Source organism: Marmota monax, unplaced genomic scaffold (assembly GCF_021218885.2).
Source record: "Marmota monax isolate L192 unplaced genomic scaffold, Marmota_monax_Labrador192_F-V1.1 WCK01_AAM20220418_F8-fsc00205, whole genome shotgun sequence".
NCBI lineage: Eukaryota > Metazoa > Chordata > Mammalia > Rodentia > Sciuridae > Marmota > Marmota monax.
In genome coordinates, this window is record NW_026692417.1 from 2,806,744 (window position 1) to 2,834,648 (window position 27,905).

Sequence of the window (27,905 nt, forward strand, 5' to 3'; positions counted from 1 at the left end):
TCTGGGTCCACCCCTCCCAATAGGTGCGGCGTCGTTCTCTGTTCCTTGGGTTGAGGGAAGGGGACACACCCCCTAGCCCACTCCTCACTCTAATATCCTCGACCACCTGCTCATTCACCCAGCAGTTCCTGTTCTCTCCATACACATCCTTCCACCCCTGAGCCTCAGTTTCCTCAATTGTAGAGCCAAAATAATGATGGTCTCTATCTCTCAGATGCTAATGTGATGTTAACTGATCTGAAGAGCACCAGGGGCACCGAGTCAGCAGAGAAGTCGGGGGTAATCACTGCCATTTCAGAACTCACCCCAGGAGAGGCCCCTGGACTCCAGTCGCCTTTTCCACGCAGCCCCACCCCCTACACCCAGGCGGTATCCAACCCGCCTTCTTCCCAGCGCGGTTTCTCCCTCCCTTCTCCGCGCCCCCAGGGTAGCGAGCACCGATAAATCTTTCCCAGCACGTTGCATTGTTACAGCGAGTTGCCCTCGAGTCTGACCGGCCCCCCGCCCATGCTTGGGTGTTCTTCAAATCCAGCCTCTCTTGCCTTGATCGCCTTTGAAGCCCCAGCCCCTGGCACAGTGCCTGGCACTTGGAGGGCGCTCAATAAATGTTTGCAAAATCGGAATCTCTGTGGAGCAGGCGTCCACCCCTCCACTCGCAGGGAGCGGGGTGCGTGCTGGCGGTGCGGGCGGAAGGGAGGCTGGCTGCGTGCCCAGGCGGTGGCTCCTCGGGCTCGCGGAGGCGGAGGGGAGAGGGGAGGGGTCCGAGGCTGCGAGCGGCGCCTGGGCCGCGGGGCCGCGCTGCCACACGCCGGGGCCGTCCGCGCCCCGCCCCTCCCGGCCCCGCCACGCCTCCGCCGCTCCGCCGCCCCCGCCCTCGAGGCCAGCGAAGGGAGGGGCCCGCGAAGGCGGAGCCAGCGGCGGCCGAGGCTCGGGGCTCCCGCGCGGCTCTCGGTCACCGAGCCGAGATCCTGGCGCGACGAGGTAGGAGGCGGCGCGGGCAGCAGACAAGGGAGCGGGCGCGGCGGAGGGAGGGTGGGCACAGACCGTCCCTCGTGTGCCCCACAGCCTAGCGGCCCACTGGGCCCCCAGCTGCGGGGCTCTGTCCCCGGCCCGCCGTCCCCAATCTGCCTTCTCCCGGCTCCCACACCCCGTGCGTCCTGTTCCATCTTCGCCGCTCCGCATCCTCCGAGCGACCTCCGGATTTCTCCCCGCTCCCTGTCCGTCCCACAGGTTCCTTTGGAAAGCGAGCTGGAGTCTGTGCTTAGCCGCCTGGGAGAGTAGGGGGGCCGCAGCGGGAAGCAGCCAGGGGGTGAGTCCGGAGTGGTGGGGAGGGGGCTGGAGGGCCTGGGTACCATTCTTCTGCCTCTTAGTGTCACTGGTGCTCAGCGCAGCGGGCTGGCTCCATGTTTGCAGAATGAATGAATCATGACTCTCCTTGTCCCCTTCTGAAAGAGGACTTTTTGAGGTCCACGTGCTGCAGAGTACCCTGGGGGGCCTCCTGAGATAGAGCCCCCCCCTTCCAGCGTAGTAGAAACCAGACTTTCATTTCTCCGCCTCCTCTCTGCGTTCCATTCTGGAGGCTCCCTTTAGGTTGGGGCTTGGGGGTGGGGAAGTTAAGAGGGGGGCGCTTGTAGGCCCAGCTCCGTACTTGTTGAAGGGGGTGTTGCTGCAGGGGACTTGAGAGAGGCCTCTGAGAAGGTAGCAGTGCTGAGGGAGCTGCTGCTGGGAAGAGCACCTGCTGTCAGGCAGGGCCACCCCCAAAGCCAGCCTGGAAGAGCCAATCTGGGCCACAAGTTACTTTCGGAACCCCTCCGAGCTTCTGTTTCTTGATCAGTAAAATGGGAACATTAGTATCCATTCCTGAGGGCTTTATGCAGATTCAGAAAAATGGATATGCAATTACCCAGCAGAATGCTCGGCACTGGGAACACCCAACACATCTTAGTTTTCTTTCCTTCCTCTCTGAAAAAAAAGTGAGCAGAGTTTTTGATCCTTCTAACCCCAAATCGGTCATAACAGACCTAGGTGATGTATAATCACTGGTGAGTGAATGTGCTACTCACCTGCAAACCCCCCTCCCCAATCTGCAGGGAGACCTGGACCTGCCAGGCACAGGCATGCCGGTGCTATCAGAGGACTCGGGTGAGTGCCCCCACCCGGCCTGGGCTGGCCACAGCCCTGGAGACAGGAGCCTTCCAGGCAGCCGAGCGGGAAAGAGACCAGGCTATGCTGGTGTGGCCTCTAGAAGCTGCCCTGCCTGCAAACCCAGCGAGGTCCTTAGGGCAGGGATGAAGTGCTGTCTGAGGGTCCAAAAACAGGGTCCTCAGGGGCAGGAAGTCCCCCCCACCTTTATTTGTTATCCCTTCTTTTTCTTATTCCCTCCTCAGGTTTGCATGAAACCCTGGCGCTGCTGACCTCTCAGCTCAGGCCTGACTCCAACCACAAGGAGGAGATGGGTTTCCTGAGGGACGTTTTCAGTGAGAAAAGCCTCAGTTACTTAATGAAGGTGAAGTTCTGTCTGGGCATGAGGGAGGGTTTTCCTGTCTGCCTGTGGCCCTTGAGATCATTGGAGCTATCCCCTTGTCCCAGAAGCATCTTCACCAGCCCACTAAGCTGCCCCTTCTTATATGCTACCCTGTTGGTGACCTAGACTGACCTAGTCCTTGGTGTCCTCACAGCCATGGGTGGGGAGTATGGTATCCAGGGTAAACTGGAAATCAGGTGTCTTTGCAGATTCATGAGAAGCTTCGCTATTATGAGAGGCAAAGTCCAACCCCAGTCCTGCACAGCGCAGTGGCCCTGGCAGAGGATGTAAGTCCCAAGTTTTTCCTTATGGTATCAGCTGCACTCCCCATCCTGTAGAGCTCTTTCCTCTTCCTTGGTCACCATTGCTTAGCTTAGGGACATGGGGGATCAGGAGCCCAAAGTTGAAGAGGCACCTCCCCACTTCCTCCTCTTCCTCTTCCATGGGCCTCCTGACAGGTGGGGAGGAACTCATGAGCCTTGGATTGGGCCAGGAGACATGGTGACATGGTGACACCTACTTACTGTGTGTCTGGAGCAAGCCTGTTTCTCAGCATTGGGTGACAGCATTGGATCAGAGCAGCAGTTCCCCACTGTTCTGAGAACTGGGGATATGAATACGTCAAATAAGCACCTTGTATTTGTGCTTCAGGAGGCCAACATGAAGTCCCAAGGTCAAGGGACTTGTAATGTGTCCCTACTAAACGGCTCAGGATTCTTATGCTTCTCAACTTATTGCAGTCCTGGTCCCTGGGTTGCATGGGGAAAAACTGTCCTGGTTGATGACTAAGATCATCAGCTCTGAAGTGACTCACCCGACCCCAGGAGCTGGCCCTGTGCAGCCTCCTGACTATGTCAGGATCTATATCCCCCGTACCTGTCTCCTCTCTGGAGTGTGATTAATAGCATGTTAGATCACTCAGTGCTCAGGCTCAGCACTGCCTTTACCACTAGCACTTGTCATTAAAGCAACTTCTCTGAGCCCCATTTTCCTTATCCATAAAAGCATAGCAATGAGGGTACAGACAGTCAAGGCCAGGTTCAAATCCTGTATGACATGTGAGGTTTGTGACCTTGGGCAAGATAATCTGTCCAGGCCTCAAAGTCTCATCTGTTAAATGGCAAAAGTGTACCCACTGCATCTAGTTTGTTGCAAGGGTTAACTGGGGAGATGCACATAAAGCAATAGCATACAGTAGGGGCTTACTAAGTCAGCCCCTAGTAGGATTGCTTCTAGACCTGCTCAGGTTCTCCTGATCCCTGCGTGCCTCAGTCCTGGGCTGGTTGAAGGTCTGATGTGCTCCTGGGTGCTGAAGCTGTTTGGGGGTTGTGGGGGGGGGACTGGGTTTTCCCTGCGGGACTCCCCACAGCCTTAGGCAGGGGCACCCCAGCCTGCTGTGGTGTTCCCTCTCACTGTCTTACAGGTGATGGAGGAGCTGCAGGCCGCCTCCGTGCACAGCGATGAGCGGGAGCTGCTGCAGCTGCTGTCCACCCCCCACCTCAGGGTAGTCATGCCGCAGTCCCTGGCCACCCACGCATCGCATCTCCCTGTCTCCTGGGATGGGGGCGGGAGGGAGCTCTGGGTCCTGAGGGGTCCTCAGCATTGGTATCTGGGGTGAGAGTCTCTGTGGCCTGAGTCCTGAGGCCCCCTCAGCCCCTTTCCCCTGACCCCTGTGAACTCTGGGGCCAGCCCTTCTTTTCTCTTGCTTCCCGACAGGCTGTGCTCATGGTACATGACACAGTTGCCCAGAAGAATTTCGACCCTGTTCTGCCCCCTCTGCCTGATAATATTGATGAGGATTTTGATGAAGAATCAGTGAAGATTGTCCGTTTGGTGAAGAACAAGGAACCCCTGGTATGTGGTGTCCATCTCTCGTCCCTGCCCTTTCTCTGCACCTTATCCCCACCCAGAAAATTGTGAAGGGACCTTCCTGACATCCTCAGGGTGTGTGATGGCTGCTTCATCAGACAGGGTTGCTACCAGTGTCCAGGGTACCCCTTTATCTGAGTGGATACAGCCCCCCTCCACAACTGTGGCCAACCCACTTTGTGCAGTAAACAACCTACACATCTGTATGGCATGACCCTGATCATTATGCTCTGAAACAGAAGTTGCCAAGCTCAGCCCAAGGGCCAAATCTAACCCATAGCTTATTTTTATACTTTTTAATTTTTCTTATCATGGTTGTGCTTATTCATACCAGTGGCAGAATTGAGTGGCTGCATCCAAGATTGTGTGGCCCCCAGAGCCTAAGATATTTATATTTGGTCCTTTATAGAAAAAGTTTGCAGTTCCCTGCTCTGAGTTGTGAGGTAGCACAGGGCCCCGTCCATTCCTCCAGCTGACAGTTATCTTGCTCCTGGTTCAGCACTGATTTACCAACAGAGGGACAGGGTTGTTTATCAGATGGAGGAAAGTGGAAGTCCACAGCATTGAGGACCTGCCCTACAGAATACCACAGCTTCCGTGCTCAAGTTTCACTTTTCACCCACTGACCTGTGGTGAAACATATCTGCAACAGGCAAAGGTCTTTTCTTTGCCTCTGTTTGCTCATCTGCACAATGGGGCCATCAGCATGGACTTGGTAAACATCCTGGGAGCCCTCCTATGCAGCCACTGAGATGGAGGCTGGCAGTTCAGAGCTGAATAAGTGATGGAGAGCTGGCAGGTCTAGGGACAAGAAGAGAGAGGTACTTACTTAATGGATGGCTTCTCTTGTCAGCAAGAATGATCTTCTGTAATTCAGATAGGTGACATGAATGAAATTGATACTATGTCTATGGGTACAGCTGATAATAAGTGGTTAACATTTATTGAGCACTTACTATGCAGTAAGTGTCTTGCATGCATTCCCTCCTGGAATTCTTGCAATGACCCTGTGAGTTAAATGCTCTCCCATATGACAGAGGAAACAGGCTCAGAGAGGATAAGGGACCTTCCTGCTAATGCCACATGCTTATTTTGGTCAGTGGCCAAGCTGCGTTCAAATCCAGTGTTCTCAACTCTCCACCTCACTCTTGCCCTGGCACCGTCCAGCTCACCTGGGCAGGAAATCAAGGCTCATTAGAGCCTTTCACATCCTAGATGTCATCTCTACTGAGCTTCATGGTCCAAGTCCTGGTCCTGAGGCTCTGGTGGAGGCATGATTGGTTTCTCTTGGCAACAACAGAAGGAGGCCCAGGAACACTGTGATTTGTTTGAGGCAGGTTGAGAATTTGCTGGCACATGTTGTCCTCATTATGAAGTGTCTTTGCGAGTGGCAAGGGCCGCGATGTGATAGAGAAAGCTTTGGATTCAGTGTCACAAAAAGCTTTCCATCTTTCTGTCTGTGTGACCTTGAGGATGCTTAATTTTTCTGAACCCCAGTCCTTCATCTAAAAATATCACAGGGTAATCGTGCTTTGTAAATTGGGAAGTGTGATGCTATACTAATGGGAGATGTTGGTTTTATTGAATCCTAGCATTGGGAAGGTCCCAATGGCAGGTGGCAGGATAGAAGAGGCAGTTGGGCCCAGAGGGTTGAGGTTGAGGATTGGGGCTACCTCTTAGGAGCCTACCTGTCTGTCTCCAATGCAGGGTGCCACCATCCGGCGGGATGAGCACTCGGGGGCTGTCGTGGTGGCAAGGATCATGCGAGGGGGCGCAGCAGATCGGAGTGGTGAGTGCAGCAACATGCTGCCAGCCTGGCTGAGGTGGCGGCCATTGTCCCAGAGCCTGCCCCTTTGCTCCCAGGGCTCCCTCTACCTCAGGTCTCATGTTTGGGGTGTGTTTTGCTTTGGGGAGTAGGGCTGAATTCCATCTCCTTCCCAGGCCCAGTAGAAATTTTAATTGAAAACACAATCGGCCTGGGGTCCTCTGGGGCAATCAGGAAAGGTCTCATATGTTGGCTTAGTTAAGCCCACAGCATGGGCTTGTAGGGGGTTTCCTAAATGGGGCCAGGCATGGCATTTCCTGTCACCTCCAGTTGCCTTGTCAAGCTGCTCTTACTCAAGGGAGAGTGTTCATGTCCACATTTGTTTGGGTGGAAAACAAATGGAGAATCAGTGGTGTGTGGAAGAACTACTGAGCTGGGAAGTGAACCCCTGGGGTAGGGGGATCATTGTATTTAAACTCTGGGGGATCCTCACTGTGGAGAGTCCTGGACTAGTGCTTGCCATATGAACCCCCTGAGCATTGGGGTGACATGCAGACACTGAGTCAGGAGCGTGCACTTCTGACCCCTCCTGAGTGCTGCTGCTGGCCACTGCCCACTGGGAATAGCAAATAGGGTCTGAATATGCAGGGACACTTGTCATTAAAGCAGAGGCAAATAGATGGCTGTATCTAACACTCTGATGAGATCTTTGCTGTGGCCTTTAAGTTTCCTTGTTAAGATTTAAGAAGGCAGCTAGGCACGAAGGCACATACCTGTAATCCCAGTGGCTCAGGAGGCTGAGGCAGGAGGATGGAGAGTTCAAAGCCAGCCTCAGCAATTTAGTGAGACCCTAAGCAACTTAGCAAGACCCTGCCTCTAAAACATAAAAAAGGGTTGGGGATGTGGTTCAGTGGTTAAGTGCCCGTGGGTTCAATCCCTGTACCCAAAATAAATAAATAAAATTTAAAATAAAATTTAGATAAAAACTTAAAATAAAAAATAAATAAATAAAATTTAAGAAGGCAGTTCTTGGGGTGTGTCTATAGCTCAGGAATTTGAAGAATTAATGATATCTTTAAAGAAGAAGAGGTGGCGGTAGAAGGAACCCAGCTTCCTATACCAAAATAATAGTGTCTGCATACTGGCTCCATTGTTTCTTAGCAGGGTGGCCTTGGGTAAGCTGTTTTATCCTCCTGGGTCTTAGCTGCCTGCTTGTATATTGTGGATGTCACCCAGTGACCATGAGACTTTGATGCTGAGTGCCTAGCACTTAGTAGGATTCAGTGTGTCCCAGCTCTGTGCACTGTCTAAACGTTGAGCCTGCCTTGCAGTACGTTCCTCAGTGCCCACAGCTCCAAGCTCCTGGGCGGATCCCCTTCCTGTCCTGATGGTCAGTCCCTGTGTCTCCTAGGCCTGGTCCACGTTGGAGACGAGCTCCGAGAAGTGAACGGGATCGCAGTCCTACATAAGCGGCCTGACGAAATCAGCCAGATTCTGGTCTGTGTAGCTACACTACGCTGCTGGGATATTGGGGGGGGGGTGTCTTCAGAGACCTAGAACAGGTTGCTTCCCAGAGCCAGGGCAGATTCTAGCTCAGCCTCACTGTTTTCATGAGGAGGCAGCAGGCAATGTGGCCTTACAGTGTGCCCAGATGTTGAGGAGTGAGGTGGGGCTGGGAGACAGCCTGGCAGGCTGTGCCTTCATCTGACAGCATGCTTCCCTCTGGGTTTCTGGCTTTGGGGACAAGGTCTCTGTCTGGTGGGAGGGAAGAGGGCCTCCCAGAAAGGTGGGAATGGCAGCAGAGATCTGTCTGGGGAGATAGAAGCAAAGAGGGAAGTACTAATTGGGGAGCAGCCCCAAATCAGGCAGGACAGAGGAAAATAAAACTAAAGTAGGTTATTAAAATGGCCCAAGAGGAAAGCAAGATGGGGAGCTAATAGGGCCCAAGAGGCCATGAACGGGAAGATTGGGATTCAATGTATGTCATGCCCTTGGGTTCTCATTTAAAATCTCCCTGTGTCCTGTGAAAATTTTTAAGTTTTGCCTTAGTTAATTTGGGGCGCCATTCTAGAAGGGTGGGCCGCGGGGAAGAAGGTCATGAGTCTGACTTTCATTCTGTAAGTCAGTTCTTAGAACTGGGAAGGGAGACTGGAGCTCATGGGGGGTCAGACCTGCAAGGAGATTGGCCTCTGTTCTCTCTCCCTTCAGGCCCACTCCCAGGGATCCATTACCCTCAAAATCATCCCAGCCACCCAGGAAGAGGACCGCTTCAAGGAGAGCAAGGTATGGGGAGGTGGGCTCCTGGAGCATGCTCTGCTAGGGGCAGGGTGGGTGTGCTGGACCCAGGCCAACGTTTTGACAGTCACTGGGAACAGATTGTGCGCCTAGTTGAGTAACCTGTGCCCAGCAGAAGACTTTAATTCAGTCACAGGGTGATTCACTTGTTTGTACCCTGCCTCTTTTTAAACTGGATCTGTCGCAGGTTGGAAATAAAAGACAGGGTTACTTTAATTGAAATAGAAACTCAGGGCCATCAAGAGAAGGAGAAGGTACTAAATGTGCTGGATTCTGGACCAATGAAGTAATTGCCATTTGTTTGATTATTTGTGAGCCCACCTGTGGAGGTCACCTCCTCTTTGCAGGGCACTCTGCCAAATGCTGGGGACAGGGACAATGAGTAGCTTCGAGGGTTCCTAGTGCAGAAAGAGAGTCCGGGGAGTATATTTAATTGGCATGTGACAAGTGCTTTGGGAAGAGTCTGACAGAGGCACCTTGGAAGGGTCACAGTGTGGAGGTTCTGGGGGTGGGGCTGGAGGAGGGTGAAAATGACTAGGGCTTTGGAGGAAGGGTCAGGCAGAGGGGTCTGCTATACAGGAGCTCCATGAAGTTGTGGCGGGGAGCATGTTTGGGGAATGGTGGGGCTCAGGGGCCGGGTGGCAGTGGGTTTTGCTGGGAATGCAAGTTAAGCTTGTGTGAATGGCCTTGAATGCTTTGTGAATGGTTTTGGCATAATTCCTGCTTCATGTGAGCACCCTTAGAAGCTGACCCTGAGCCTGGAATCCCAGGTACTCCTGAGGCTGAGGCAGTAGGAGTGCAAGTTTGAGGCCAATCTCAGCAACTTAGCCAACTTAGCGAGACCCTGTCTCAAAACTAAAATAAAAAGGGGGGAGGGATGTGGCTCAATGGTTAAGTGCACCTGTGTTTAATCCCTGGTGTGTGTGTGTGTGTGTGTGTGTGTGTGTCTCTCTCACACACATACACACACATACACACACACACACAAGCTGATTCTGACAAGGATTTAAATGCAATTTTTCTTTTTTTTTTTTTTTTTGTGGGTGGGAAGTGATCCCAGGAAACTCCAGTGAGGGGGTGGGGGGAAAGGAAGGCCACCAGTCTGACATGGGGTATGTTACCCAGCAAGTCACCACTGTGGGCAACCAGAGCTTAATCCGGCTGGGGAATTCAGGGATCCCCTGTAGAATACATGCTTCTGTTATCCAGCTCAAGTGCCCTGGGGAGCTAGGGAAACCTAGACTCCAGCTCCTGCCGGGCTGCACCTGGGGATTCATTCTTGCAGTGTCTGTCTGCTGAATTAGAGAAAAGCAGGCGTTCAGTGGCCAGAGGAGGTTAAATCCTTAGATACAGGGGCTGGGAGTTGGAAGTCAGCCCAGGGTGCACTGAAGTGGTCTAGCCCTGGAGTGGGGGAGCACATCCAATAACCCAAGAGAGAACTCTGTAGATGGTGAGAAGTTCTTAAGGGTGTTTTAGGAAGGGAGCAATCCAGCCATGTTTGTGTTTTAGAAAGCTCCTGGCAGCCAGTGGAGGAGCGTGGAGTGGGTGAGACTGGAGGCAGGGAGACCTGGTAGGAGGTCTTGTAAAAGCCCAGTTGAGAGAATATTAAGGCTGGAACTGAAACCGGTCAGAGCACAGTGTCCCAAGCCTGTAGTCCCAGCTACTTGTGAGGATGAGACAGGACCATTGTGAGTTTGAGGCCAGCCTTAGTAACATAATGAGACCCTATCTCAAAAAAAAGAAAAAAGAAAAAAGACATGAGCTGAGGTGGTGGTAGAGGAGCGAGGAGGGCATTGCAGTGATTTCATAATACATTTGGATCTGAACCTCCTGGCAGCCAGGGCAGAAAGAAGATAGTGAATTACATGTTTTCCATCAGTGAATGGAAGAAAGCAGACCGGTCCTACCTCTGCTTTGGGGACTAAGTACATGAAAAAAGGGACAAGACAGCTTCTGGCACAGGGGAGATGTCACTAAATGCTTTGATGAATAAGGATTTAATAATGGACAAGGTCTTCAGTGGCAGTGTTTTTACAGCAAGTGAAGAAATAATCTTTACATGGCTGTTTCTTATTTGCACCCTTTGATTAAGTCCCAGGGTATAAATATCACTGACGGAAGGAGAGTCTTCCTGGGACAAGCAACTGTGGTCCCTGTTTGCAGCTTTCGAGGACTCTAGCTTGATATAGGAAGAGAACTTGGTTTTCCTGGAGGACAGAATGAATAGCCTGTCCCTTAACTTGTCCCTCCTGTAATATTTCTTCTTGATCCAAGTGTTTGCGTTTGGGTATCCACTTAATTAAGATTACATCTTTCTGGGTGCCTAGGGCCCATGGAACATCTGTGGCTGGATGCGGGGTTCTGCCCCCACAAAATTTGGTCAGAAATTCTTATTGTTGTCTAACTGAATCTTTTCTGGTTGGCACATAAAATGTAGTTTTGGATCTGTCGAAGGAAGACCTTTGGCCGTTTTGGTTTGGTTTGGTTTTTCTTTCCATTTGCTGTTGAAGTCATTGGGCTCTAATGGTCTAGAACTCGAAATACTTAAAATAAACCCATGCCCCTGGATTATAGAAGAGAACAAGTAAGTATGTGTTGTGTCCTCACACCATCTTCTCCAGAGAGGGGACTCCAGGGCAAGCAGGGATTTGGGGCCTCTCCAAGTGACAGATGAGGCAGGGTTGAGCTGTAAAAAATGTGTCAATTATCCACCAAGAAGGGGGTTGGTGGGGTTGGGGTGCAGCTCAGTGACAGAGAGCTTGCCCAGTGTGCTCAAGGCCTGGGTTCCATCCCAGCACCCTCAACCCTCACCCCCATGTGATGGTAAAGAACAGCACTTTTGTTGATATTTGTGTTTTTACCAGAACGTCTAGATTACCTATTTAACAGATGGCTGCTGACTTCATTAGGAGCAGTTGGTGTAGTAAAAATAACCGTGGAGTTTCAAATTGTGCTTGCCTTTACTTTTTGTCCCCAGGATAAGTTGTTGCCTTATGTATACACTACGAGGTTATTATGAGGACAGTAGATCCGGTAACTGTGGAAATGTTTAGGTTGGAAAGAGAAATTCAGTCATGGGGCCCATTTGTTAATTTTCCAATTCTTGATGGATTTCCTGGCTGGAATGTCCAAAATGGTTGAAGAACAATGAGAAAAATGTGCACAGTGTGTTGCTGATTTGTTTTCTAGTGTCAAGGCCACTTGTTCCCCCTCGGGAATGGTTGCCATCATTTGGCTGTCACTGGGGCATGGCCACCTCCATCCACCTCTGCTGGGGCCCTTTCCCTGCAGGTGTTCATGCGGGCCCTCTTCCACTATGACCCTCGGGAGGACCGGGCCATCCCCTGCCAGGAGGCAGGCCTGCCCTTCCAACGCAGGCAGGTCCTGGAGGTGGTGAGCCAGGACGACCCTACTTGGTGGCAAGCCAAGAGAGTGGGGGACACCAACCTTCGAGCCGGCCTTATCCCCTCCAAGCAGTTCCAGGAGAGGTGGGTCTGGGGTGCTGTCATGGGGTGGTTCTGAAGTGGCCAATGGCCCAGTTACTTGACAAACCCCTAAGTTTCTGCCACCAACAGCCAGAGGGAGCCACTGAATATTGTTCCTTTATGTAAGTATCAATTGCGCTTGTGTCTCTTCTTCTTGTTCCCCAATTAATGGTAATGGCTGAGATTTAAGTGAATGCATGGATATTTACATTATTAAGCTAATGTATACAGTTGTCCCTCAGTGTCAATGGGGATTGGTTCCAGGACTGTCTGTGGATGCCCAAATCAGGATATGCTCAAATCCTCATGTGAAATGGTGTAGTACTTGTGTATAACCTATATAATCCTCCTGAATACTTTAAAGAATCTCTAGATGACTGATAATACTTAACACAGTGGAAATACCATGTAAATCATTGTTGTACTGTATTGTTTAAAGAATAATGACAAGAAAAAGTCTGTAATGTTCAGTGCAGACACACCGTTTTCAAATATTTTCAGCCTGCAGCTGGTTGAGCCTGCAGATGTGGAACCCTCGGGTGCAGTGGTCCAGCCGTATTTTACAATACATCCTTAGAGAAAGGTTAGAAATAAAATATGAACATGCAGAAGAGGAGGACTAAGAAAAGAAAATGATCCCAAATCTCATCACCATATAAACAGTACAATTTATTTCCTTCCCGAGTGTCACATACAGGATTTGGGGTTTTGCTTTTCTTTTCTTCCTTTATTTTTAATATTTATTTTTGTTGTAGTTGAAAATACCTTTATTTTATTTATTTATTTTTATGTGGTACTGAGGATCGAACTTAGGGCCTTGCACATGCTAGGCAAGCGCTGTATTGCTGGGCCTCAACCCCAGCCCTTCTCTTTTCTTTTTTAACTTGATATTTTGACATTAGCATTTCCCATGTTATTACATATTTTTTGTAGTGTGATTTTTTGATTTAGGAATTTCCTCAGGAGGTATTCATTATGAATTGGGCTGGCCCTGTGCCAGGTGTGGAGGCTGCTGGAAGGTATGGCTTCCGTCCTGGTGGAGCTTATGGTGTAGCTGGAAGGTCTCTGTGATGGTGCAGGAGGAGGACGTGTTACTCTGTAAGTTCCTACCAGGAGGTTGCACCCTCACCAGGCCCAGGGCAGACCCTGAGATCTGAATTCTAATAAAAATTCACATGGTTCTGAGATGTTAAGGTGTGAGAACTGCTGCTGTGTTTCCTTGGGGGACCCCCAGACCCATCTATGTGTGGCTTCATGGGTCTTGGCAACATGGTCACTGACATGGGCTGCATTTTGGGCTGCATTTAAATGTGGGCATCCAGATTCCTCCAAGAGCCCTGGGCGTTTCCTCAACTCAGATATGGTCTTGGCCTCTGCTTTTCCACTGACAGCCATCTTGGTCAACTCTAGGGCTGAGCTCTGCTCTGGGAATCTGGGAGTTGTTTTGTTTTTTCCAGCTTTCTCAGGGATGGGGAGGCTGAGTAAGTGCCCACCTGTAGGACCCAGACCTTGGTTGTCCCAAGTTTTCCAGAAGACTCTCATCACCTGCTCTTATAAGTATATCCCAGCTCATGGACCCCCATCCTCTTGTATCCCTGCAGACGTCTAAGTTACCGAAGAGCCACGGGCACCCTGCCAAGTCCCCAGAACCTCAAGAAGCCCCCCTGTGAGTAGATTGGTAGGGATGGCACTTCAGGGAGGGACTGGGGTTAGGAGTTGGGCACTTTGTTCTGGGAAGAAGCTGGCACTGGGATGGAGGGGTCTTATCTGAGCACACAGTGGGGTGGAGGGGTCTTATCTGAGCAGACAGGACTTTGGGGGTTCTGTATGAACTTGTAGACCTCCAGAAGAACGTGGGGTGGGAGAGGCATGAGGGAGTAAATTGAGGGTGGGATGGGGGCAGCCATTCCCCAGAAAGGAGCTTCTATATTTAGGATCTATATATGGTATTGAGGGGTATGTTAACAGCTCCTGAAATTGTGTGCCAACCTCTATTGTGTGTGTGTTTGGGAGTGGGTCTGTCAGCAGCTTTCATTAGCTTCCCAAGGGGTTCTCTGACTGATGTTTTCAAGAACTGCTGATTTTAGGAGGGAATGGAGGAGGCTCTGAGTGACCCGTGCCTCTGAGAGGGTAACCAGATTTGGCAAATACAAATCAAGCATGATCCGTTAAACTTGAATTTCAGGTAGACAATGAATTGGTTTTTTTCGTGTAGTCTTTGGGGAATACTAAGAAATCATTTGTTATTTATTTGAAGCTCAAGTTTCCCTGGGTATCCTGTATGTTATCTGACAGCCTTATTCTGTGTAACACATTACCTTTAAGAAATATGTCCACTTACCTTCTTGCCTTCTATGTACTTCTATTTTATTTATTTATTTTTGTGGTGCTGAGGATGCACCTTGGGCCTGGTGCATGCTGGGCAAGTGCTCCAGGGCTGAGCCACACCTTTTAACCTTCACAACAGCCCTAGGTTAGGGCTTCATATAGAAGGAGGCTTTTCCAGAATCTGGCCTCTCTGCTGCAGGGGCTGTAATTGAGTAAGGGGCCTGAGCAGGCACCAGCTCTGCTCCACCCCACCCCATCCTCTGGCACCTGCGTTTATTTTTCTCAGGCAAGCCTCCAACCTCAGAAAAGGGAAAGTAGGTCCTAATCCCACTGCAGGACCCCTGAGGAAACCTCTCCATTGGTTACTGCCAGTGGCCACTTTTCTAGATTCACTGTCAGATGGGAAGGCTGCTGGGGAAGTTGGCCTGGAGGCTGCGTCCACCAGCCATGAGCTGTTTTCCCTGGGCTGTTAATGAGACACACACAAGAAGACTAATTAGAGCAGGTCTTGGGGTTTAATGACACACCACAGCTCAGATCACAGGTTTGTTGGAGGAAAGGAGCAGGAGACAGATGGAGGGCTCCTCAGGCTCCTAAGGCTGTGGCTTCCTCTTAGCCGCAGGGCTTCATGGTCCCTTCCACTAATGCTGTCCCATCTGTCTTTTGTGCAAACCGCAGATGATCAGCCTTGTGACAAAGGTAGGCCTGGTATTTGTCCCCTGTGCACACGAGTGAGGCTCCTTTCCTGTGGAACATCTGGGGCTGGATGGGCTGATTTTCCTTTCCCCATCTGTCTACAGCCAGATGTGTGGGGTGGGGATGGGATTCAAGGCCTCAAGGCCCTTTCCCTCCTACCAACATGAAGGGGCCATCCTCCCCTGGAATGGGTCTGTCGTGTGGTGCAGCTAGTAGGACCAAGAGAGGAGGGCAGGGCAGTGGGACTGTTCTTCTGCCTTATTCCCACTGGTCCCAACTCAGGACCAGGAAGAGATCTTCTGCCCAGAACTTCTGCCAGGGCTTGGGAAGGCTGTTGGGGCCTAAGCATGGAGAACTCCGTGAAGCAGAAGGAATTGTCCCAAATATGGTATTTTTCCTGAGTTCCTCTGGGACCACTCTGGAGGTTTCTGCCTGGCCATCCAAGAATTGGGTCCCTCTGGGCCTGAAGATGTGTCCAGCATGACTCACTAGCCTCTCTGTTTGGTTCGTAGAGACCTGTGACTGTGAGGGGTACTTCAAGGGGCACTATGTGGGTGAGTACCTGGGCTCTCCCCCAACACCCACTCCCAGCCCCTGCACAGCTGTAGCCTCAGGCTTCTGAGTGGGGAAAGGCTCAGGCAGAGCACCTGGAGCCCAGGAGCTGGCCAAGAGCAGCCGGCCTGCGGGATCCTCTCCTCTGCATTGCTGTCAACCAGAAAAGGCACTGAGCCTGTCCATTCTTGGGTCCCCCACCCCAGCTTTTACCCAGCCACTGGGGAAAGAGCCCTGGCTGGAAGGGTACACTGAGCACCATGTTAACACTAATTTTATCATCATTCTAACTGAAGTTTATTCAGTGTGACTGCCACCACCGTACATTCATGGCGTTTTTTTTTTTTTTTAAACTGGTCTCCAAAGTACCTTCACTTTTTTAAAAATTTTAATCAGTTTTTTTTAAGGCCTTAAAGACAGGCAAAAAGTCTTTTAACTTTTATTTTGAATTGATTTCAAACTTATCAAGTATTGGTAGAAATCGTAGGAAGAGCTCCCATGTCCTCACAGGAGATTCCCAGCTGTGAGCTGTGGCCCTGTTGGCCTCACCCTGCCCTTTCTACTCCTATGCATTTGTCTCCTAAGTCTTGGGAGAGTTAGATGCAGCCATGCCTCTTTACCCCTAAGTACCACAGCATGTATTTCCTAAGGACAAGGACATCCTCTTACCTAACTCAGGATGATGATCAATTTCTGGAAACTCAACATGCATACAATTCTACTATATACTCTTATTACAATTTCACCAGTTGTCCCAAAAATGTCCTTTAAAGCATTTTCCTGGATCCAGGATCCAATGTAGGACCACCCATTGCACATTTGCATTGCCATTTCATGGATTAGGGAATCAAGACTCAGAGAGACACAGAGATTTGCCCAAGGTCAGTTACATGCCAAGCAAAATAGTGACCTTGAACCCTACTCGGATGTTGGGGGGCCACCCTTTCATTATATCACTTTGCTCTCTGAACAGCCTCTTTCTAAACAGGAGGGTGGGGAGGTCAGTGGGGTCAGCCCTTCTACCAGGTCTGGCTAGGTAAGGAAGGTCTTTGCTGGGAGATCCTGGGACAGATGCCTCCGTGTCTCTTTGATCCTCTCTAAGCTGGTCTCCGGAGGAGCTTCCGGCTAGGCTGCAGGGAGAGGCTGAGTGGCTCACAGGAAGGGAAGATGTGCGCCAGCGCTGAGTCCCCAGAGTTACTGACCTACGAGGAGGTGGCCAGGTACCAACAGCAGCCCGGTGAGCGGCCCCGCCTGGTGGTTCTGATTGGTAGGTGACATCCTGGGTTTCTGGGAAGTGGGCTGGTTTCCTCACCAGAGGCGTGAGGAGAAAGCTCAACTGGGACCCTGTCAGTCTTCCCTCTGTTTCCCAGGGTCTCTCGGAGCCCGACTCCATGAGCTGAAGCAAAAGGTGGTGGCTGAGAACCCACAGCGCTTTGGTGTTGCTGTTCCACGTAAGAAGGCTGGTGTGCGTGCTTGGGTGCCTGCACAGGATTATTTCATGGGGACTTGATTCCTCATGTTTATCTTATTTCTTTTAATACTTTGGGTGTGAGGGACCACCAGGCACCATTTGCTGTGGCATATAGGCGTGATGGGAAGAGAGTTGACTCAGTGGCGCGCTGAGATGCTCTCGGGTGGAAGCTTGGGGGGCCACCTGCTTGCTTCCCACAAGGGGAGGGAGGTGAGTCCAGAGCACATTGTAGACAGCAGTGGCCTCCACCTGACACCCAGGGGATCCCCACTTCGGGTGTCTTCCATCCTCCTCTTCCCTGTGACTCTGACTCCTCTGGCCGCTGTCCTGCTTAGATAAGAGAGCAGGCCAGAGAAGTATTGCTTAGCACTCCCTTGTAGCTGGATTCCAGCCTGTCAGGGTTGGGGGTTCACTCCTGTGTAATGCCACCCCTGCCAATTCCTCGGGCTTCCTGCTGCTATAGGCAGCGTGGATGCAAAGACCCCTGGGCCACGGTCCTGGTCCTGAATGTGATGAGGATAATGATTAGGAGGAGGACGAGCAGGAGGACAGAAGTGCCATGTTCTTCACCAAGAGCTTTTGTGTGCAGAACCTTGGTTTGCCTTCCTGGTACCTCTGAGAAACCCATTCTGCAGAGGAGGACATTGAGGCTCCATGAGGTTAACTAACTTGCCCAGTGTCACACAGTTGATAAGTGAAGCCAAGATTGGACCAGGCAGCCTGCCCGCACCATGTGCTTAAGAGCGGTACAAAGGCTTTTTTCTTCGCTGCTGCCTGCCACATCCTGCCCTTGGCTGTGGCTGGCCTCTTGGGACACTTATGCAGTGTGGATGCCTGGTGGCTACCAAGAGGGGATGCTATGGCAGCAGGAATAGAACTTTCCAGAGTGCCTATCAGAGCCTTTCTTTGACTCTACTGCTCTCCATGGAGTGTCGGGGCCCACAGCTTACCCTAGAGGCTGTTGGAATTGTCTCAGTTCCAAACTGAAGTGGCAGGGATATTGGGGAGCTGGTAAGGCTGTGGAGGCCATTCTGGCATCACAGCTGTGATGGGCCTAGGTGACTTCAGGGGCCTTCAAGATTGTCCTCGCTTGGTTTTAGGAACTAGAGGGTCAGGGATGGTTGCCAGAGACAGTGACTTTTATGCTGGGTGTTAAAGAGTAAATAGGAATTTTCCAGGCAAAGAAGAGCTTACTGTGCAGAGGGGCTGTGTGCAAAGGGATGTAGGTGTGACCTGGGGTAACCGAGCTGGGGACTGGGTTGTTAGTATGGATGACATGGCAGGAGGTGAAGCTGAGGCGAAGCTGAGTCAGAGGCTGGGCAGTCATGAAGGTCTTATGTGCTGTTGAGGTGTTGAAAAATCTAGTCTGTGGGTGAATAAAAGTTTTTAATCAAGGGAACGACCTGGAGAAATGACCTACTAGCTCTCCTAGTCCCCGGGTTGGACTAGGATGCCACACAGAGAACACAGAGCATCCCATGTGTGCCCCAAGGGCCAAAAAAACCCTTGTCCTTTTAAGTTCCTGTGTTTTCTTTTAGAAAAAGCTGCATGTTGCCTCATGGGTGCCCTTGCTTTGAAAGGACCTGATTGTCCCCAGAAGTGTGCATCATTATGGAAATGGATGGGGGAGCCCTTGGGTTAAAAGTATTTCTTTGAGATCCAGCCCTGCTGAAACACAGCCAATCCATAATGGGCTGTCTGTCTTCATGCCTCCTTTTCTCTCAAAAAGAGAAATAAGTGAATAAAGAATTAAAATCATAGAGCAGGGTCCAATGTATTTGTGGCACTCTTGCTCTCAGAAAAAGAAAAACAATAATGACCTAAAAACTAGGGTCCTTGGCTGAGTGCGGTGGTGTGCAGCTGCAATCCCAGCAGCTTGGGAGGCTGAGGCAGGAGGATCAAGAGTTCAAAGCCAGCCCTAGCAATAGCGAGGTGCTGAGCAACTCAGTGAGACCCTTTCTCTAAATAAAACACAAAATAGAGCTGAGAATGTGACTCAGTGGTTGAGTGTCCCTGAGTTCAATCCCTGGTATCCCCCCTCCCCCCAAAAAAAACTAGGGTCCTTAAAAGCCCCATCAAAAAAGGCAGTTCAGCAGACTGGCAAAGAGCATGAGATAAAGAGAGTGGCCCTGGCTCTACTGCCTACTGGCTGTGGGTCACTGAGCTGTGCTTAACTTCCCTGAACCTCAGTTTCCCCAGGTGTAAAATGGGAGGCTCCTTTTGCTTTCCCTGATGAGTTGTGTGGATAAGTCTGGAAAAGGCACAGTACCTGACCCCCAGGAGCGAGGGCACAGGTTGATGCTGTTCTCATTCATTGTGATGTGACATCTCTTTGCCCAGCTCTCCTTTTTTTTTTTTTTTTTTAAAGATACCACCAGACCCAGAAAGAGCCACGAGAAGGAAGGGGTGGAGTATCACTTTGTGTCTAAGCAAGCATTTGAGGCCGACTTACATCACAGCAAGTATGTTGCTTGATGGGCCAGTTAGCCCTCGGCAGCTTGACCTCTAGGAGGGCTTCCAGAAGGGGCAGGGAAGTGGGGGAGAAGCTGTGTTGGGAAGTCCACTTTTTTTTTTTTTTTTTAACTACTTTGAGAAAGCTCAGGACCTAAAGTTCTCTTCCCCTGTGCTGGTGCTTTAGGTTCCTGGAGCATGGTGAATATAAGGAAAACCTCTATGGGACCAGCCTGGAGGCCATTCGGGCTGTCATGGCCAGAAACAAAGTTTGTTTGGTGGACGTGGAACCGGAAGTGAGTTCCTGGGCCAGCGGGGGCGTGTCTAATGAATGGAATTTATAACCTGGAGGATTGTAGCTACAGAACGTTTGCCCTCTGTCTAAGGAATTCTTAGTCTGAAAGTATGAAATATCAGATGTTAAATGTCCTTGGGTCTCTCTTTGAGAATAGAATGAAAACTTTGAACCCCTAAACATGTATCTCTATCTACAAATATTGCATTAATTAGAGGGAGCTCATAGACCCTTTGGTGGTCCACAGACCTAAGACAGTAACCCCTGCTTGGAGAAAATTACATAAAAAAAAACTAGTGGCACCAGCCGGGTGCAGTGGCTCGTGCCTGTAATCCCAGTAGCTCTAGAGGCTGAGGCAAGAGAATCATGAATTCAAAGCCAGAATTAGCAATTTAGTGAGAGACATTAAGCATCTCAGAGAGATCCTTCTCTAAATAAAATATAAAAAAGGACTGGGGATGTGGTTCAGTGGTTAAGTGCCCCCGGGTTCAATCCTCAGTACCAAAAAACAAGAAAAACAGTCACACCCCCTGACCAGTTGCAGCATGACAGAGAATTAGATGTAAGTCCCCAGGCAAAGCTGGGGTTGAGCTCTGTGCCAGGCAGTCCTCCCCCAACCAGGACAAGTGAAATCAGTGGCATAGGGAACCCCTGGGGGAGACAATGGGTGAGGCAGTCTGGAGAGCAGTTTGAAAGGGAAAAAGAGGGAGGGAGATGTGACCCTGTGCGAGCTTCAAAGCCATTTCCAGTTCTGCACACCCAGCAAGCTGCGGGCTCCACAGGGGCCTGGCCATCTTTTTAACCTTGTCTTTCAGAAAAACTTCCAAGCTTTGAACTCATATGAGGAATTTTTTTTTTCCTTTATAGAAACAGATCTTTGATTTTATGATATAAACTGTAAGCTTATTTTACAGAAGTTGACTTGAAACATTTCAAAAAGCACATTTTGCCTATAAGGGAAAAGCCTCACTCATTTGGACTTACTGGGAGTTGGTGATCAAAATTCAAAGTCTCAATTTCAAAAGTTTTTTAAAAAAGTGATTTTATTGATCTTTGCATGTGCAGATAGGGCATGTAGCAGTTTAATACCAGTGTTTTTTGAATAGAGGTTCTGAGAGTGTAAATACTCATTAACTGTATGTATGATTTGCATATGGAAAACCCTAAAGTCTGCAAGTTCTTTCCAAGTAATCCCTTAGGTCATGTTTTCATTTGCTTTGCAAATCTTTTCTTTGACTCACAGAAGGAGGCATGTGTGATTGCACAGAGTTTGCATGAATGTAGACAAATTGATGATATTAGACAAAATAAATGCACATTGAATCCTGCTCCCTGGACTGTCAGGAATGGGCAGGTGGAGAGAGCCTGAGAAGGTTAATTGGAGCTAGAGGGATCTGAGCTAAAAAAGTCAGCGACTCTGAACTGAGGCTTTGGTTGTTCTTCAGGGAATGGCTGAGTTCAGTGTCAAGTAGAGGATGAGTAAGTGTGCATCTAGTCTGCCCGTGAAGTCCATTGTCACCAGGACCTTTGCTGTTGAGGTTATGCGAGGGGAGTACCCGAGAATTGAGCTTTCAGAAAGGATGTTTCACAATAGAATATTTCAAAGGTGTGTAATTTTCCTGAACTTTCTTTTTCCAGGCACTGAAACAGCTGAGGACCTCAGAGTTCAAACCCTATATTATATTTGTAAAGCCTGCAATTCAGGAAAAAAGGAAGACACCACCTATGTCCCCAGCTTGTGAGGACACAGCAGCCCCACTTGTAAGTTTCAAGCTGATCCTTTCCTTTATGAAGGCTTAAAGGGGACGATTCTGGGGAATGTTTCTAGCTGCAGAAGGGTTCTTTCAGTGGAAGAGGGACAAAGGACATACCTTCTGCACGAGACTACCTTTCCATTTTGCCTATTGGCAAGATTAAGACAAGATGGTCACTTGGCCAGAAAGCTCGAGGTGAGATAGCTAGAAGTGCCTCCCAATCCAGGCAGGGTGGCCTTGCCTAGGCTCACCACCCCCACTCGCCCACATATGCAACCCCCTCCAGTAAGGGATTGACATCTGTCAGAGATCTGATCCGAGTGTGACAAACCACACTCATCTGTTGAACTCCTCAGCCAAACCCAAGTATTTTTTAAGTTGAATCAACAACTAACAAGGTCATTATCATTCATTTCAAAGTAGTTTGAAACAGGGCTGTGTCCCTGTAGTATGCTGTTTTTAAGTCCTTTAGGTATAGACCAAGGAGTAGGATAGCTGGGTCAGATGGTGGTTCCATTCCCAGTTTTCCAAGGAATCTCCATTCGGCTTTCCATATTGGCTACACCAACTTGCAGACCCACCAGCAATAGAAACATTTGATAACTGTCATTTGACTGTAAATTGTCAAATGAAAACTCTGACCCCCCTCCCCGCCAAAATACCAAACATTTCCTATCCTCAGGAAACTCTTAATCTACTTTCTGTTGCTATAGATTCATCTTTTCTAAATATTTCATACAGATGGCATCATATATGTGTCCTTTTTTGTTGTTGTTGTTCTAATTAGTTATACATGACAGCAGAATGCATTTCAACTCATTGTACACAAATGGAGCACAACTTCTCATTTCTCTGGCTGTACACGATGTAGAGTCACACCAGTCATGGCAGTCACACATGTACATAGGGTAATAATACCCATCTCATTCCACCATCCCTTCCCACCCCCAAACCCCCTCCCTTCATTCCACCATCCTTCCCATCCCAAAACCCCCTCCCTTCCCCTCACTCCCCTCTGCCCAATCCAACATTATTTGGCCTTTTTTATCTGACTTCTTTTAATTAGTATATTTGTAAGTTCCATTCATATGTAAGTATCACATTCTTTTTTATTATTGAATAATATTCCATCATAAATAGTACTATATCTTGTTCCTTTGTCCATCAACTCATGGACATTGGATTGTTCTGTTTTCTGTTATCATGAATTATGTTGCTATGAACATTCATGTACAAACTTTTATGTGAACATATGTTTTTATTTCTCTTGGGGATAGACATGGGAGTGGAATTGCTGGTAATTGCTGTTTGACATTTGAAGGAATTCCAGTCTTCCAAGGCAGCCATACCATTTTACCTTCCCACCAGCAGTATTCAAGGGTTCCACATTCCCCACATCCTCTCCAGTGTCTTTTTGATTACAGCCATCATAAGTGGGTATGAACTGGTATCACACTGTGGTTTTAATTGATATTTCTCCAGTGGCAAATGACATTGAGCATCTTTTCATGTGTGTATTGGCCATTTGTGTATCCTCTTGGGAGAAATGTCTTTACATATATTTTGCCCATTTAAAATTAGATTACTGGGGCTGGGGCTGGGGCTCAGCGGTAGTGCACTTACCTGGCATATGTGAGGCACTGGGTTCGATTCTCAGCACCACGTATAAATAAAAAAAAAAAATAAAGGTCTATCGACAATCTATCTATCTATCTATCTATATGAAATCAGATTACTGATTTTTTTGTTATTAAGTTGAAAGAATTCTATGTTCTGGGTATAAGTCCCTTATTGGATTATGATTTGAAAACATTTTCTCCCATTCTGTGGGGTTGTCTTTTCACTTTCTTGATAGTGCCATCTGAAGCTCAATATTAATTTTTTTTTTTTTTTTTTTTTGGTACTGGGGATTGAACCCAGAAGATCTTTACCACTGACCCAGCTACATCCAGAGCCTCCTCTAGTTGTTGAGGCTGGTCTTGAACTTGCAATTCTCCAGCCTCAGCCTCCCTAATTGCTAAGATTACAGGCATGTACCACTGCGTTTGTCATTAAAATTTTTGAATTTAACGCTTTTTCTTTTATCTTTTCAGTTTTTGGTGTCATATTTAAGAAACCATTGCCTAATCTAAAGTCATAAAGTTTTGCTCCTTTTTTAAAAAAAATAGTTAATAGTTTTAACATGTGAAACTATCATTCATTTTGATTTAATTTATGTAGATGGTGTGAGGCAGGGCGTCTAATTTTATTCTTTGTATGTGGATATAGTTTTCTCAGAAGGAAATTTTTTACCATTTTTAAAAATTTGATTATCTTGGCACCCTGTTGACCAAAAAAGTAAGGATTTATTTCTGAACTCTCAATTCTATTTCACTGATCTAGCCTTATGCCAAGACCACATTGTCTTGATTACTGTAGCTTTGTAGTAAGTTCTGAAAACAACAAGTTTGAGTCTTTTGATTTTTTTTATTTTTCAAGATCATTTTGACTCTTCTGGGTTCCTTGTGTTTCCATATAAATTTTAGGATCAACTTACAAATTTGTTTTTACTTTTTTTAATTATAAATATTTTAGAATTTAATGACCATGGGGAAAAGCTTATTTAAAAAAGAATAAAAAAGGCATAAAGGGGAGTAAGAATCAGCTCCTTAAGATACAAAGGAAGGTCTGCCAAATCATAAGGTCTTCAGGAAGTGCTTGCTTTTTAAAAAATTTTTTGGTACTGGGGGTTGAACTCAGGGGCACTCAGCCACTGAGCCACTCCCCAGCCCTATTTTGTATTTTATTTAGAGACAGGGTCTCACTGAGTTACTGAGTTGCTCAGTGCCTCACCTTTGCCGAGGCTGGCTTTGAACTCGCAATCCTCCTGTCTCAGCCTTCTGAGCCACTGGCATTATGGGAATGTGCTACCATGCCTGGCAGTGCCTGTTTTTTAGGAGCCAGAGCACCTTGACCGATAGCTGGCATTGGAGGGGACTGCAGGCTTTTACTGGTGTCCTTCTGGCCTGACCAATTTTGCCATCTAGTCCATCTCCTTTAGTGCTCGCCATCAAACTGCTCTAGGCGACTGGCTGATGTTTTTTGTCTCTGGGTCATTTTAATTGTGAAATCCCACTTCGCTTCTCTCCAACTGTGTCCCACTGTCCTGAAGCCATAATCATTTTCAACATGAATAGACACCAAGGTCACAGCAAGACTGTTCAAATACAGCGTGCCCAGCTCTGCTCCCAGAGACTCTGACCTGGAAGACTGGCATGGGGCTCAGTCAACATTTTTTTTAACACACATACTTTCATATGATTTTAATGTATGTAGGCAAACACCAGACCATGTTTGAAAAAAAAGTCTTATATAAGGCCTGAGGGTTTTTGTTGTTGTTGTTTTAACACTAAATATTTGTCCACTGTCTGGCCCTTGAGTTTCAACTAGGGGGGATCCATGGAAGACCCTCTGGGCATATCCTTTGTCCATTTCTTTGCTATCCCACAAATTGATGGGGCTTCTACCTTCTGATCCATTATGTGGATCCAAAATGGGGACAAGGGATATGGCATGGGGTGGGGACTGAGACTCTTAGTGAAGTCACAGAGATGAGTTCCATTTTTACTGGCCAGGAGAAAGGTGCAGGAGATTTATTATGGATGCAAAGGAAATATTATGCATTTCACTCTGTTAGACATTTACTGGAGTTCTTGAGATGCAAATATTTATTAAGAAGATTTCGGGACTTGTGGCAAAAATTTTCCTTCTGTAATTTCTCAAAAGTCTAAAAGCCTCCGGATGAACCACGTGGGCGCCTGCAGGAAGGCAGATTGCGGAAGCAGCAGATGGGGCTGTGGGGCATGAGTGGAGCTGGTTGGGGACAGTGGGACTAAAGATGTAGGAGCCACATGGGGACACTGCAGAGTGCTTCTGAGTATGAGGGCAGCCCAGAAAGATTGTAGAAAGATGAAGTACCTCCCAACTGAAGCCAGATTTTCTTCTCCTGGGGGAAAGAAGAAGAAGCGCTATTTCAACCTTCTCTTGGGTTTCTACTGTCTGTGGGAGCGCGCGAACACTGTTTCCTGGACCTTTAGAAAGCATCTCCTGAGATTGCAGATGCTCTCATGAAAGTAAAAATTGGTGACAAGGGAGAAGAGGAGGGAATATTTTGAAAGTGGGTCTCTATAGGGACGGGGAGGATAGAATTCCCTCTTCCTGCATGGACTCATGAGAAGCCTGAGCCCCTGGAAGCAGAATGAGCAACAGAGGACTGGGAAGGGACAGGAAGGGAGGGAGGTGAACACCAGCCGCAAATTTCATGTTGTAATTTTTCTTAGAGTAGATTGGCCACTTTCCTTTCTTCCATAAACCAGGCTGTTAGTCAGCTACATTCCTGAAATTCTACTTCGTAGTGATTCTTTTGAATGAAGAAGAGAGGACTTCCCAGGTCGGATAATACTAGGTTTTGGTCTACACCTTTGATGTTAGGTGTTAGGAAAGCAATCTGATTAAAGAAATCAGGTTGCCTAAGGAGATGGAGAGTGGTCAGAGTTGTCCCAGCCCTTTCTTAAACCATTCTACCTTGTCTACTCTGTGTTTGGCCTTGGCATGAAGAGATGAAAAGAAGAATCAAGGCTGGGAGAGGTGGTGGCACACGCCAGTAATCCCAGCGATTTAGGAGCCTGAGGCAGGAGAATTGCAAGTTCAAAGCCAGCCTTAGCAACTTAGGGAGACCTTGTCTCTAAATAAAATATAAAAAGGGCTGGGGATGTGGTTCAGTGGTTAAGAGCCCCTGGGTTCAATCCCTGGTACAAAAAAAAAAAAAAAATCAAGTTCTACGTGGTTATTTTAAGAATCTTTAGAGGGATATTAGAGTTACACATTCTTTATCTTCTCCCCGCCCCCATCATTTCCTGAAGTGCTTTCTTTGTTTTTATACAGTTAAAATTATTTGTAATTCTTGCCATTATTTAACCCGTATATTTCTTTGCAACCCCATGATACTACTTCTTGGAAAACACTGTTGGGGCAGCATTTATATATTGACATATATACAAAGATACAAACTCGACGTTCCCCCAAAGAAGCTTGTATTTTCAGCTTATAGATCCTCAGTGGGTGTTTTGGGAGAGAATGACTGAACAATGTCTGCTGTCCACTAACTTGCTTTGAAGTATGATCTGTTTTCACTATACTCTGTTCTCATGTATGCAGTTGGTTAATAGCGGGACATCGTCATCCACTCATCCCTTAAAAATTAAAGGTGGGGACATTGCTGAGCACAAAGGCAATATATAGGTTTCTTGTGGGGGGAAAAAGCCAAGGTTCTCTGTACTGCCTCTTTCCTGCAGGATGAGGAGCAGCAAGAGATGGCTGCCTCTGCCGCCTTCATTGACCAGCATTACGGGCACCTGATGGACACTGTGTTGGTGAAGGAAGACCTGCAGGGTGCTTACAGCCAGCTCAAGGTGGTCTTAGAGAAGCTGAGCAAGGACACTCACTGGGTACCTGTTAGTTGGGTCAGGTAACTTTATCCCAGAACATCCAGGCTGGAGGGGACCTTGAAGACCATGTAGTCCAGCCTCCCTCACCTTACCATCCAGAAACCTCAATTCAGAGAGGGGCAGAATTTTCCACAAACTCCATCATCGAGAAAAGTAGAAATGGAAAGTCTTGTCTGTTGTTGGCTTTTGTCTGTTATTTTTTACTTGCACTCCTTTAGCTCATGAGTTAAAAGGGGCATGTCACAAAACCACACGTCATTCATTAAAGTATCCCAGGCAAGTGGACCTTGATTCTTTGTACCAAAGTTAAGTAGCCACTGTCTTATAGTGGTGGTGGTGGTGGTGGTGGTGGTGAATTTATAGAGTACTGATTTGCAGCAATGTTTAAGCTTTATGAACAGTGAAACTGCATTTATCCAGCTCTTTTGGAAGCTAAGATGTATCCAAGGGGATTTTTCATGCATCTGAAGTTCCCCTGTCTTCCAGCTCCAAACTTGCCTGGTAATAGAAAAATTGGTTCCCTGCCTTTTTAAATAGTGAGCGTACATGAATTCTTTTCTGGAAGGCTGAGGCACACTTAATGGTCCACATGACTCACTGAACTATTCTATAAAGCAGTAGTGCCTTTAGGGACTCTTGAGGAATGTAAGGCTGCTTTTCCCCTTTCTGAATACCCTCATGCTCCTAAAACTGAGTCCTTGCTTTGTTATTTGGTCTATTGCATCAGTTCTCCCTCTTGTTATCGACAATGGCCTTGGTTAACTGTCCTCACCTTCAGGTTATTAGGGCTCCTGTTCTAGATCATAGGGAACGGGATGACCCCCGCCCCCATCAAAACTATGTCTAAGCCATGATAAATCAGTTCTGCCAAAATAAAAGTATATAGACTCAGAACATGGGCCTGATGGGTTGTCTCTGAGCAAAAGTGACTAAT

General features: G+C 48.2%; 1 protein-coding gene across 1 annotated transcript; it reads left to right on the forward strand.

Moving 5' to 3' along the window:
* Positions 1-896: 896 nt before the first annotated feature.
* Mpp3 (MAGUK p55 scaffold protein 3) lies at positions 897-27,878 on the forward strand. Its single transcript, XM_046442847.2, has 20 exons — positions 897-981; positions 1,231-1,309; positions 2,091-2,142; positions 2,388-2,506; positions 2,734-2,811; positions 3,948-4,028; positions 4,241-4,378; positions 6,101-6,182; positions 7,570-7,655; positions 8,367-8,441; positions 11,745-11,941; positions 13,540-13,604; positions 14,945-14,965; positions 15,475-15,516; positions 16,617-16,781; positions 16,885-16,965; positions 19,354-19,447; positions 19,624-19,732; positions 21,370-21,492; positions 26,819-27,878. Exons 3-20 carry the CDS (start codon positions 2,118-2,120, stop codon positions 26,993-26,995), a joined length of 1,758 nt encoding a protein of 585 aa, XP_046298803.1. The 5' UTR covers positions 897-981; positions 1,231-1,309; positions 2,091-2,117; the 3' UTR covers positions 26,996-27,878.
* Positions 27,879-27,905: the final 27 nt, after the last annotated feature.